Source organism: Carassius auratus, chromosome 2, assembly GCF_003368295.1.
Source record: "Carassius auratus strain Wakin chromosome 2, ASM336829v1, whole genome shotgun sequence".
Taxonomy (NCBI): domain Eukaryota; kingdom Metazoa; phylum Chordata; class Actinopteri; order Cypriniformes; family Cyprinidae; genus Carassius; species Carassius auratus.
In genome coordinates, this window is record NC_039244.1 from 5,201,872 (window position 1) to 5,215,284 (window position 13,413).

The 13,413-nt window shown below is 37.0% G+C and overlaps 1 protein-coding gene across 6 annotated transcripts in view; it reads left to right on the top strand.

The window, feature by feature from the left end:
- Positions 1–852: 852 nt before the first annotated feature.
- The window catches only part of LOC113113690 (ATP-dependent 6-phosphofructokinase, platelet type-like), a 29,777-nt gene continuing 17,216 nt past the window's right edge, over positions 853–13,413 (top strand). The window contains exons 1-13 of one of the 6 annotated variants that reach the window (XM_026280090.1): positions 853–1,156; positions 4,256–4,329; positions 4,615–4,692; positions 5,436–5,625; positions 5,714–5,879; positions 6,079–6,123; positions 6,196–6,304; positions 7,278–7,373; positions 10,081–10,173; positions 10,278–10,403; positions 11,094–11,158; positions 11,279–11,348; positions 13,138–13,284. In XM_026280090.1, the coding sequence (XP_026135875.1) occupies positions 1,072–1,156; positions 4,256–4,329; positions 4,615–4,692; positions 5,436–5,625; positions 5,714–5,879; positions 6,079–6,123; positions 6,196–6,304; positions 7,278–7,373; positions 10,081–10,173; positions 10,278–10,403; positions 11,094–11,158; positions 11,279–11,348; positions 13,138–13,284 (1,344 nt within the window). In that variant the 5' untranslated portion in view covers positions 853–1,071. The remainder of the gene's footprint in view (positions 1,157–4,255; positions 4,330–4,614; positions 4,693–5,435; positions 5,626–5,713; positions 5,880–6,078; positions 6,124–6,195; positions 6,305–7,277; positions 7,374–10,080; positions 10,174–10,277; positions 10,404–11,093; positions 11,159–11,278; positions 11,349–13,137; positions 13,285–13,413) is intronic. The other 5 variants (XM_026280100.1, XM_026280118.1, XM_026280137.1 and 2 more) reach the window with 5 other exon arrangements.

Here is a 13,413-nt window from a genome sequence, read left to right on the forward strand (position 1 = left end):
TAAAAAATAAACTTGAATTGAACACTTTTTTATAATCTGTCATAAATGTAATTATGTAAAAAAAAAAAATCGTGAGTAAATCGTATTGTGAAATCGTTGCTGTTATTACTATTATTTTCTAAAATAATGTACATGTAACATAAACGTAGCCTACATCATATGTGATGTTTCTGTTTCAGCCCCACAGCTCTCTGACACGCAGCGTAACTACGCCAGTATCCGAATTCGTTCACTTCATTTATTTCAATCCTTTATGATAGTGCACTCAAATGCCACACTAAATTGGGATTAGTGAATGATTGAGTGATTTCGGACACAACTTCAGTGTCGCTGCCAGCAGGATGACGACAGTGTCGCTGTCACTGTCAGCAGGATGTTGCCCTTTTCTTGCCTCAAGTCTTCCCAAACCTGCGCGCGCGCTCTCTCTCTTTCACTCGCACACTAAAATACTCTCTATCAATGTCACACACAGATTCTGTGTGTAAGTGGCTTCAGGATGAATTCCACTGTCTAGAGAGTTGCATGCTCATAGTAGCCAGAGGTTCACCTGTTGTTAACTGGATTAAGTTTGCTATGTATGTGATCGATAGGTAGCCTACTAGATTGTGTTAGGCCACACATTTTGTATGTTATATTACCAGGAACTATTTCTCACTGATTTCGTAGGTGAAACAACTTCCTTGATATCAGTAACTTGATCTGTTGTTCTATTTGCAGCAAGCCACGAATATCGTCTTACATTTACTGTGAGTTGTATAATAACTCTAAATTTAATGAAACCAATGTAGGACTTCCTTGTCACTTCTTTAATTCGAGCGTCGGAAGGCAATTGGTCTAGATCTGTCCAGATGAGACGTGATCTGAAGGACCATTGCCTGGCGCTGCTGTCAATCCGGTATGGGGCGGTCGATGTGAGCCTACCGGACCGCGCGAGGCACCGCAGCGCACGTCCGACACCGGAGGAGAACTTGATCGGCGTAGCTTTTTATCCTCTCCAGCTTGCTTTAGATTGTTCGTACTTCACCGGGGAATTAAAGGCAGTAATTTGTTTGCAAAGACATCTGTGTAATAATGCCGGACACCAAAAAATTCATGGAGAACCTGTCTGGAACAGGGATGTGCATTGGCGTCCTGACAAGTGGTGGAGATGCTCAAGGTATATATATTATTTTTTAACAAACATATCAGTATATCAAAGCTCGCAGTGGAAGACTGACTTATTTACAGCTATCGATTTAATCATTACACATCTATACAGAGCCCGTGTAAAAGATGTTAAAAGAGAAAGGTGACGCAGTCCCGGGCCTCTAAAATGACGCTCAAATGACTTTCATAGCGAGTCCGAAATATGTAGATTGTTTAGTTTTGGAACACGTCTTGAAATTGTAACATTTTCAAATTTTAAAATAGTCTCGCACTCGATGAGCGTCATGACAACGCGCAAACTTGGTGCGCTGTAGCGAGTTTCGCACCTGGAATTAAATATTTATGCGATTACATGACGCAGTATTTACATTTACATTACATTTAGTCATTTAGCAGACGCTTTTATCCAAAGCGACTTACAAATGATGTCAATGGAAGCAATCCAAAATAACAAAAGACCAATGATACAGTATAGGCTATAATACATGGAGCAATTGCAAGAGGGTGCTCGGGCCCTAGCAAGTGCTATAAAAAAGTCTCAGTTATTTTAAAACGCATTACACGCAGCAAGGGCTTTTATATAATTTAATGAATAAAAAGAAAACAAATAGAATATAAAAAAGAATAGAGGAAGCTAGTGTTAGAGTGTCACGATGAATATATCAAGGTGAAGAATGTGTGCGCATGCCTACGTGATGGCAGGCAAGTATTAGCGCAAGACTGCCATTATGCCGTGATCACGTGGGAAAAAACCCGACGGCATCCAAGCGTGAGTGCGCGCGGGTTATAAAACGCCTGAATGCGCTTTTTAAAAGCACATCACCTGCCGCTTGTTTATTCTGTGGCGAGTGTTTCAGATTGAACTCGAGAGAGAACATAGGAGTGGCGTAATTCTCTGTGATGCAATGTCTGACTTTCTTCCTTTTCATTTCAGTTAACGGAAAGGTGTGGAGTTTTGCCTATTTACTGTTTGTTTATTCTTGAATGCGCCTGAACGTTTCCCAGAGCAGCAAGACCAATTATAGTTTTGTAAACATGCAGGATGCGCGCGCATCATGGTTGCAGAAAACCCGGGAGCGAAAAGCCTTTACGGATAGAGAATTACATGGATACAGTATAAAATTGTAAGGTTTAAAAAGATTGCCGATATTGATTAGATGTCCTTTTCAAAACGTTCTCTGAATTACAAGAGCTTGTCATTCAGCGATAAGCCCTGTTATTCAAATGAAATTGACGTTAGTTAGTGGGATATAGTCTTACATATCAGAAACAAGGATGACGTTTTTTTTTTGTCTATAAAGAGTTATATAGATCAGTGGTGCGGAGACTATCTAATGGCAGAAAATGACGGTTTTCAACTGGAATAAAAGAATAGTAATAACAATAAAAAAATTGATTTTATATTTCAAAATTCTGACTTTATTCTCGCATTTCCGAGATTATAATCCAACATATAATAAGAAAAACAACTCGTCATCCTCTCTGTCCCCTCTGCTCTTCGTTTTTTTCTCAAAATTGACAAACTATTTTTGAGTTAAGTCGAGTCATAAAGTCTGAATTTGGATATATAAACTTGCATTTGCGAGGGAAAAAAAAGTAAGAATTGTGAGAATAAATAAATACATTTTATGTAAAAATGTTAATAGTAAGGTTTGTAAGGCTAATACAATAGGCCTACATCATTGAACAGCAAATGTGAATATCATGTAGACCTATTGTTTAAATCAAATATTTGCTTTAAAAGTAGAGTAGCCTAATCATAGCAGTTTTCATCTAAAATATCTCCATTTAAACGTCAGCGTTTAGCTTCAAATGGCGTCTTTGACCACAGTATTCTATAGACCAACGCTACTTTTGCGTCATCGAAGGGTAACGCCCCTTTTGGGGAAAACAAACGGATTCCCCTGATACAGAACTCGCTTTAATTTCTTTATAGCATAAATGGCACAAGCATACACACTCTCTTTGCCGGCCGAGGACCGTGAGAGGTATATAAAGAAGCTACTGGATACGGTGTTTACAGAGGTGTCCCTTTGAAATGGTCGAAAACTGGATTAATGAACCCACGCAGTGGCCAAATATGGACATCTAACGTTACCATTATCTCGTGGAATCACCAAGTAGCCTATTTTTTGTCATTAACACACTCACAGTATGATAAACTAAACGATGAGGCCATGTCAAGAGGAGTCGGTGGTTTACTTGGATCATATTTCACTTGATTTAAGCTATTGACAGTTTTGTTGTAGTTAGAAATATGAAGCTGCTATAACGCTAACGTTACCTTGGCCAAGGCCAAACTGATTTTACGTTTGAAATATTCGCAGGCTATGACTAAACAATATATGTTTAAAATTGTGTCTGCCAGGCCTGTACACATCAGAAACAATGAAAAACAAAAGGTCCCTGGAGCAAGTTCTGTATCAGGAATCCGTTTGTTTTCCCCCAAAAATGGCGTTACCCTTCGATGACGCAAAAGTAGCGTTGATCTATACAAATTACTTGCATTCCGATCTTGACATCAAAAGGCACTATATATATACATATATATATATATATATATATATATATATATATATATATATATTTTTTTTTTTTTCTCTCTCTCTTATTCCATGGATTTTACCCATTTACCTCCACTTGTTCCCAGTGCTTTTCTGCAACCACTATGCACGCGCATCTGCAAGTGACATAACTGTGACGTCTACTCTGAATTGGTCTATAGTTTTATGCTCAATAATTAATTAAATAGAAAGCGGATGAATTCGAACCACTTCTGTATTACACAGCTACTGCTAGAGTTTCCACTTTGGACCCTTTTTACCTTTTAGTTGGATTCTGGCTCTGATTGCACTATGTTTCCTAGCAACAGTTTCCAGGCAGCAGCCCTCCCATCACTATGGGTTAGGCTGGACATAACCTCAGGGGAACAGATGCTTGATTCAGCTTGTCAGGTCGCAGCACTGTAGGGAACATTCTGAGGAGTGCCTCCACTTTCATTTATTAATTTTTCACATTCAAGATCCTAAAGATGATCTATTCTATACTATGGATTATACAATTAGAAAATTGCCATTTTTTCTCTCTTATTTTGTATTTCTTCATATAGGTATGAATGCTGCTGTGAGGGCAGTGGTCAGAATGGGAATCTATGTGGGAGCAAAGGTTTATTTCATCCATGAGGTGATTTTTCTCTTTTCTCAGATCTAAATTGCAGAAACCCATAATAATAAAACAATAATACAATGTATTAATTATGTCGTAGGACTCAAGGTCATACAACAATTTTAATGTAATTCTCTGACATGTTTTCAGGATATTGACATTAGGGAAACAGTATTATTTTCTGTGGATCTCAAACACCGTACTTGAAAGCTTGTGAGAGAAAAAGGTGTCCATTCTGTGGTTGCCTTGGTAAAAGGAAAATGATTCACCTTTTTGATGTTGCAATGATTGGTTCTTTGTCAGGGCTACCAGGGCATGGTAGATGGAGGTGACAACATCAAAGAAGCATCATGGGAAAGTGTTTCCAGTATGTTACAAGTGGTAAGCATATTGCTAAATTAAAGTCACTTCACTTTAGTCACTTAATAACACACAAAAATGAGCAACCATACAGAAGACGCATTGCAGGGTTGTTGCGTAGAGCTGCATGATTCTGGATATTGATTTAGATTTTTTTTTACATGATTCTCAATAGAGGTCATGATTCTCCTGTGGTTCTGAAGGAAAAACATTACACAAACTAAATAATTTACTAGAGGTTATGATAAAAAGCTAATAAATCCAGTCTAATTAAAATATTTATTCTTTAAAAAAACATTTTAAATCCCTCATAAACACTTCATCTCTTATTGAATGAATCTGTTTTTGAACAAATCTTTTGAATCAATGATTTAATGACAAAAAATTTTTAACAGTAGAACGGTATAGAAGATCTTTAGCTGAAACTGTGGTCTGTGGTAATTCATACATCTGTGGCTGCCTGCTATATGACTCTTGAATATATATTTGAATGAAAGAATCACTGTGCAAGAAACTACATTTTATTTCCAACATGATTACCTGTAAATCTGTTTCTTTTCCGCAAACTAGTTCATTTGAACTGTTTCAGTGAACTGGTCCAAATCAATAGTTTGTCATCATAATCACACAAGATGAAATGATTTGAAATGGGGATTACAAATTACAAATGATTATTTATTTAGATATTTTGCTATATCACAATGAAAGACATCAATTATTATATCTGAATTATATTTTCTTAATGCCACTGTGTATGTGTGCAGGGTGGCACTGTGATTGGCAGCGCCCGCTGTAAGGATTTTCGCACCCACGAGGGCCGTTTGCGTGCGGCTCTGAACCTGGTGCAGCGTGGCATCACTAACCTGTGTGTGATTGGTGGAGATGGCAGTTTGACCGGGGCTAATCTCTTCAGGGAGGAGTGGAGTGGACTGTTGGATGAGCTTGTCCAATCAGGTAGCAGAGTGGGAGGGGCTTATACATGGAATGAGGATTTGTGATTTGTAAGCATAGCTTAATATTCATTTTTATATTTATCCCCCAGGTGAAATAAGTGAAGAGGCTTCCCAGATTCATTCTGTACTGCATATCGTTGGGATGGTGGGCTCTATAGACAATGATTTCTGTGGGACAGATATGACCATTGGCACTGACTCAGCACTGCACAGGATCATAGAGGTGGTGGACGCCATAATGACCACGGCACAAAGGTACTGTATACTAAAAATGACAATACACAGAAAATCCTAGTGATAGAGATAGAGATATCTTTCAAAACATTAAAAAAAAATCATAATTATTCAAACTTTTGATTAGTAATGTAAATGCATTTTGAATATCAAAAACATTAGACATTTTGAATTGTTAAATCCTGTCATCAAAAAACATCATATAATGTTTGTCTTACAGCCATCAGAGGACCTTTGTGCTGGAGGTCATGGGAAGACACTGCGGGTAAGACCCTCGACTAGAAACATGCATTAAACTTAAAAATCAGCATTAAACAGTTTGTGTATGTGTGTGTAGGTATCTAGCATTAGTCAGTGCTCTTGCATGTGGAGCTGACTGGGTGCTGATTCCAGAAATGCCTCCCAATGATGGCTGGGAGGAACAGATGTGTCATAAACTATCAGAGGTAACTCACTCACACACATAAACATGCACACACAAGCCTACTGCTATGCTCAGATTAACTCTGATACAGAGGTTATTAACCTAAATAATTCAATTATTCAGATAAGTGACAGACAGTACTACTTTTATTAAATTTTTATTTTGTTTTTTACAAATTATTTCAAATTTAATAAATAAGTAAAATATTGTTATAATAGAAATGAATACAGAACATATAATAGGAAGTGCATGTGTTTGTGGTTGTCATTAATTAACGTTTTTGGTTCATTGGGATGATTCATTTAAATGAACTGGTTCAAAAAATATGATTCACTGAATCCATTGAATCATCGTTCGGTTGTGTTCATGGAACTCTTTGTGCATCATTCTCTTTTTGTAGCAAAATAAACAATTAAATTAACAAAATGAATTAAACAATAATTTAGCGTTGTTTAATTAGTTTAGAATTTATTGAATTTTTAGTTTAATTAATAACTTAAGTTTGATGCTGTTAAGAATTGATTTCTTTATTGTTTTTGTGGCAGAAAAATGCTTCTCTTTTCAACTGAATTATGTAATCTGGTATTAAGACAATTTATTAGCTTACAGCTTTAATGTAGTTAGCTAGCTTATAGTGTAGTAAACCTTTTTTTAAAGAATAGCTTGATAATTCTCCTTCAAATTAAAAATAGCTTGTGGTTTGGCTAGCATGAGTTTCCCAGGCTTCCCAAGAACACAGTCTCACAACACACTCATGCATACATTCGAATGCACACGCACAGCTTGTTTCAGTCCTCCAGTATTTGTCCCACAGAGCCGTTTGCGAGGTTCTCGTCTTAATATAATCATAGTGGCCGAGGGAGCCACAAACAGACTTGGAAACCCTATCAGCTCTAATGCAGTGAAGGATGTGAGTATTTCCTCCCTGTTCTCACCAGTATGTATGTGTGTATGGATGTGTGTGTGTGTGTGCATGCTTTTTTCCCCCCTTGTAGAATCGCGCTGATAAGAAACGGCTTAATATCATCATAGTAGCTGAAGGTGCTATTGACCAAAGCAACAAACCCATAACCACAGAACTTATAAAGGATGTGAGTAATGCACAACTACAGCCCATACAGCACATTCATGCAAAATGAGCTTAGAAATGACTCTTCTTACACTCAACAAATAAAAAACACGTGTATTGGATTTGAGTTTGGGTAGAAATTGTCTTATTGTATAAATGTGTGAGTTTCAATATTATACTTCCCTTCATTTACTGGACTGATTGTAACAGCCTTTAAGTTACACCGTGTCTACACCGGATACAACAATTGTCACACCACAACAGCTGAAGTCTGTCTACACTGTACACATCAAAGCGACCATTACAAATCATTTAGGTTTTGTGTCAGTACGTCTTAAATAGAACGAGGCAGCAGTTTACTGCCTGGGATTTATCATGTTTCGACAGGCCAGGTCCACTGTAGACAGCATCAATGATTATAATGGGTTCTATAATAATTTGTTGCATCCTGCCAGGTGTATGTACAGATTCTCTTACAGTAATCACGCCTGTGGTTATGTTTGCTGAGCTTGCTTTTAATAAACCCTTTAGAAATATTGCTTTGTTTATGCATCTGTGTTTTAATCCATGGTGGAATCCAGTTCAGTCCGACATCAAAAATAGATCCATCTACACTACCGTTCAAAAGTTTGGGGTCTGAAAGATTAAATGAGTTTTTATTTTATTTTATATTTATATATATAATTGGCACTTTTATTCAGCAAGGAAGCTTTAAAATCAAAAGTGACAGTAAAGACATTTGCATTGTTACAGAAAAACTACGTTTCTAATAAATGCTGTTCTCTTCAGCTGTCTACTCATCAAAGAATCCTGGTTTCCACAACAATATTAAGCAGTAAAAACTCTTTTCAACACCGATATTAATGAGAATGTTTTACTGAGCAGCAAATCATCATATGAGAATGGTTTCTATAGGATCATGTAGGAAATTCAGCTTTGCATCACAGAAATAAATTACATTCTAAAGTCTGTTTGAACCGGAAGTTTCTAGCGTGATTATTTCAGTGTAGTGATGTATTTCCATCTGAAATGGAATATTGAATAGAGGGTATGGTTTTATGTATGCACTTCTCTTCGCTGTCTCTCACATAGCAATCTAACATTTGGAGGGATGTGTTTAAGAATATTCTGCCAAGGCCATTAGAAAAGAAATGCCATTCCAGAGCGGAAGTAAATGTTTATTAAATGAAGATTATCAAGACAAACAATTCATTCCAGCAGATTAACTTGCACGTATTAATTGTTTACATCAATACTAGCAATGTGCGCTAGTAAAGTAAATCAAGTCTATTTTGATTTCATGCGGACTTTAAAGGGGGGGGGGTGAAATGCTATTTCATGCATACTGAGTTTTTTACACTGTTAAAGAGTTGGATTCCCATGCTAAACATGGACAAAGTTTCAAAAATTAAGTTGTAGGTTTGAAGGAGTATTTTTGTTCCAAAAATACTCCTTCCGGATTGTCACAAGTTTCGGAAAGTTTTTTTCGAGTATGGCTCTGTGTGACGTTAGATGGAGCGGAATTTCCTTATATGGGTCCTAAGGCACTTCTTCTGGAAGAGCCCGCGCTCCCGTAGAGCAGAGCACTGAGAGCACAACAGTCGTTCACTGATCAGAGCGAGAGCGTCGCGAAATGTCACAAAAGAAGTGTGTTTTTGGTTGCCAGGGCAAGACAACCCTGCACAGCATTACCAAAAAAAAAAAAAACGCATTAAGGGACCAGTGGATGGAGTTTATTTTTACAGAGCATCAATGGAGTTGTGCAAGTGTTTGTGTTTGTTCCCTGCATTTCGAAGATGCTTGTTTTACAAAGAAGGCCCAGTTTGACGACGGATTTGAACATTGTTTATTTCTTAAGGATAATGTAGTCCCAACGAAAAAGGGTCACGATTGTGTGTTGGAACCGCAGGCGGTGGGTAAAACTGCTTCAAATATCTCTGTGTTGTTAACTTAGCTATCGGCGCGTAAGCACATCAAGTAAACAACATGCGATGTTGTCATCAAACTGCACTTTCCACATGTACAGCTTAAAAAGAAATAAAAAAGACGACAAAGTGGAACTTAGTCATTTTCCAAAACCGCTAAGTAAATATATACAGTTTCAGTACATTTCACATAGAGACGTCGTTGCTGATGCTGCTCTTGTTAAATTTCAGCCTCTGGATCTGATTCTGGATCATAAATATACGCTGAATCTGACTGTTAGCCATGGTTTGTTTTTCCTCACGGTAAAGTCACAGCTTTCAAACGCTCTCAATGCAAAAGCCTACTGGCGCTCGTGATTCTTTAGCTCCGCCCACACGTCACGCCTCCAGTCGGTCGTGTTTTTCCGGGAAAAATCGGTACAGACTATCTTTCTCTTATGAATATAATAAAACTAAAGACTTTTTGGAGTTATGAAGGATGCAGTACTACTCTATAGGTACTCAAGATTAACAGGATATTGAGTGAAAGCGAGCATTTCACCCCCCCTTTAACATTCAGCATATTTTGACTGAAAACCGTTATTTTCAATTGCAATAATATTTCACAATATTAGTTTTTTTACTTTAATTTAAATCAAATAAAAGCTGCCATGGTGAGCAAAAGTCTTACCAAAAAAACGTATCAACCCTAAACTTTTAAACAGTGGTGTATGTCTGCCATTAAACTTTTAAATTCATGATCTTGTTTGAGAAACATCTGTATTTGATTTGAAGTGAAGATTGTGTGTTGACTCTCTACTGCAGCTGGTGGTGCGCTGTTTAGGGTTTGACACGCGGGTCACCATTCTGGGTCACGTCCAGAGAGGAGGAACACCCTCTGCCTTTGACCGGATTTTGGTATGGTCCTAACTGAATAAATCCCAACTGTATTTGCTTGAATTGGACAAGATCACTTTGACATGGTGTATTCAGATCTCTGTCTCGTCTCTTTTCCTCCGTAGGCGAGTCGTATGGGAGTGGAAGCCGTCCTGGCCCTGTTAGAAGCGTCTCCTGGTACTCCAGCATGTGTGGTGTCTCTGTGTGGGAACCAGGCTGTCAGGGTTCCTCTGATGGAGTGCGTTCAGATGGTGAGAAAGTACTGAATGGCTACTGAATGTCTTTTGGGTTTTAAAGTTTATGGTGAAGCTGATTAAATCTTGGAGCCGGGCCTAGTGGTTAGTTCACATGAGTTCCTGTTTCCTGTCTTCTTTCCACATCTATATCAGTAAAAGAGGTTAGAGGGGCAAACATAAATAAATAAATAAGCTTGATTGCATTTTTATTTCAGAGAATTGTCCTAAAACAATTTCCCCATTCTCAAATATATGTACAAATGTTAAATGTCAGTTTATAAAATATATTATCATATTAAGTAGAAACATTCAAAAATGGAACAATTTCATATATCTAGCCCCATACATATATGTATCTATTTTTGTACATATATGTCATGCAGACATATATTTACAATATATCCATCCTAAAACCCATTAGAAAAACATATTGTTTTATATATTACATTATTACATAATATTTGTATTTTATATTATACAAGATGTATGTACAATTAATATATATATATATATTTTTGTCATATATAGTTGATACAAATAATAACAATATAAAAATCTTCATATAGATATGATTAACTTATGTTCATATACAGATTTTACTATGGAGTTTCTATGAGGTTTTTAGTTTTTGTATGTTACACACTTCTGTCTTTATCTACTCAGAGAATACTGGAGTTTTCAGTCTGTTTCTTTGTTGTATTGCAGACACAGGAGGTCCAGAAGGCCATGGATGAAAAGCAATTTGAAAAAGCTGTAAGGCTGCGTGGCAGGTAAACCACCGAGCAGATGTCAAAAGTAAAACTGTTCAGCCTAGTTTTTGTGCTTTTAACCCAACAGAAAATGTTTGAATGATTTTTAGATCCTTTCTCGTTTTTCTTTGGAAATTTTAGAAGTTTCGAAAACAACCTGAACACTTATAAACTCTTGTCTAATCACCAAATGGACTCTGAACTTCCACATGTAAGTGAAAATGACTTATAATTGTTTATAATATTGTGTATAACATATTTGCTCTGATTCTGCCTATTTCTGTGACACTGACAGCTCAATATCTTTATTTATTTTCTTTTGCGCGGATGAGGATGGAACACAGGAAAGCTGTTGTTGTATATGTACATGGAATCTAGGAATAGAATAGAATGGGTAGCACTTTATTTTACAGTCCTGTTCCTCGTGTACATACTATGTACTTATTATAGTAAGTACAATAACTATGTAATAATTAGTTACTAACCCTGAACCTACCCCTAAACCTAACTCTACCCCATGTAGTTACCTTGTATTACCAGAACTTTCTTAGATAAATACACTGTAAGTACACTATAAGTTAGGGGTGTAACGGTATGTGTATTCGTACCGGACCGTTTCGGTACAGGGCTTTCGGTACGGTGCACGTGTGTACCGAATGACCGAATGCAATATTTTGATTGCGGAACATAGGTACATTTTCGTGTTTCCAAACGAACATATTAAGTGGCGGAAGTCTCCGCGTTCAGCGCAAATCCCATGGCGTTTCTGCTGCGTGTCAGGAGCGTGGCGGCTGCCTCGTTTTTTCTGTGTCTTTACACACCAGAATCGTGCCCGACGCGGCACTGGCGTGCTGCTGCTTCTGTAGGTGACATAAAGGCCACGAGGCACTGACAGACCAGGATCTTGTCTTCACGACAACAATATCTATACTTCATGTTGAGCTTAAATATAAAGCCTACTGATAAAGGACACCGTCAACAGTATTGACGGCAAAATAGACTATGTTTGACTGGTGCAATATGCCAGTGTGTCACCGACCTAAGGTTTTCAAAAGGCATCACGCGAGTGTGAACATCACTACAACTAGGAAAAAAATGATTGTAATTCAAACGCAGCTCCCGTCGGCATTTAAACAGACTTTACACTTTGGAAAAGTTATATATATATTTAAAATATGAGCAGGCCTACAAGCTGGGATTGGTAATGCTGCACTGTAACCATAGTTATTTTATTTTTATTTTTCATTATATTTTATTATATGATATTGGTTTGAGACTGAGAGTATTTTTATTTAGTGGAGAACTTTGCAGCAGTATTTTATTTCTTATTCTTTTTTATTTTATATATATTTTATTAAAAAGTATTTAAAAAAAATTGTAAATAAATTGTTAAAAAAGTTTATAGTAATAAACAACCTGCAGTTTAATGTTTGCATTTATTTCCCTTACTGTACCGAAAATGAACCGAACCGTGACTTTAAAACCGAGGTATGTACCGAACCTTGATTTTTGCATACCATTACACCCCTACTATAAGTACATGTACGTACACGTACTGTAAAATAAAGTGCAACCATAGAATTGAATAGTGCTTTTTCACCTGATTGGGGTTTCTGTAGTTCCTTTTCCTGTTTATTTTCCTAATAAGCATTTGATTGATTTGTTCCACTTACAAAATATATTTTCCCCACCATGTTCAATTTTTCTACTTCAATGAAAGGTTCGATTTTTGTGAATTTTTTGAATGAAGGATGTGAGTGAAGGGAGACTGAATCATCTTTGTATAGTCATGATGTTTTCTGAAGTGATTTACTCACAAACACACAAACGCAGCTTAATCCAGGACTTTGTTCGATTAGACTCCAAATCGTTCTGCTTTATAAACATTGCACAAGTCTGACTCATTTTGAGAAGCAGGCCTAATTTCATGAATGACAGGATTCGGTCAGAGTTGAGTTTGATTTAGATGTTGTGTGATGTTGCTCTCTTTTCTTCTCTAGAGCTCATTTAATGTGGCTGTGTTGAATGTTGGGGCTCCTGCGGCTGGCATGAATGCAGCCGTGCGTTCGGCCGTCAGGGTCGGGATCACCGAAGGCCACACTATGTTTGCTGTTAGTGATGGATTTGAGGGATTCGTTAAGGGACAGGTAAATACAGCACTAACTAACAGACAATAATGTTTAATCTGTGTTTTTTTAATTATGGGTGTTGATGATGTTTTATCATTTATTTTTGATATTTTCCAAATACTTTTTATGTAGATATTTAATAGATTT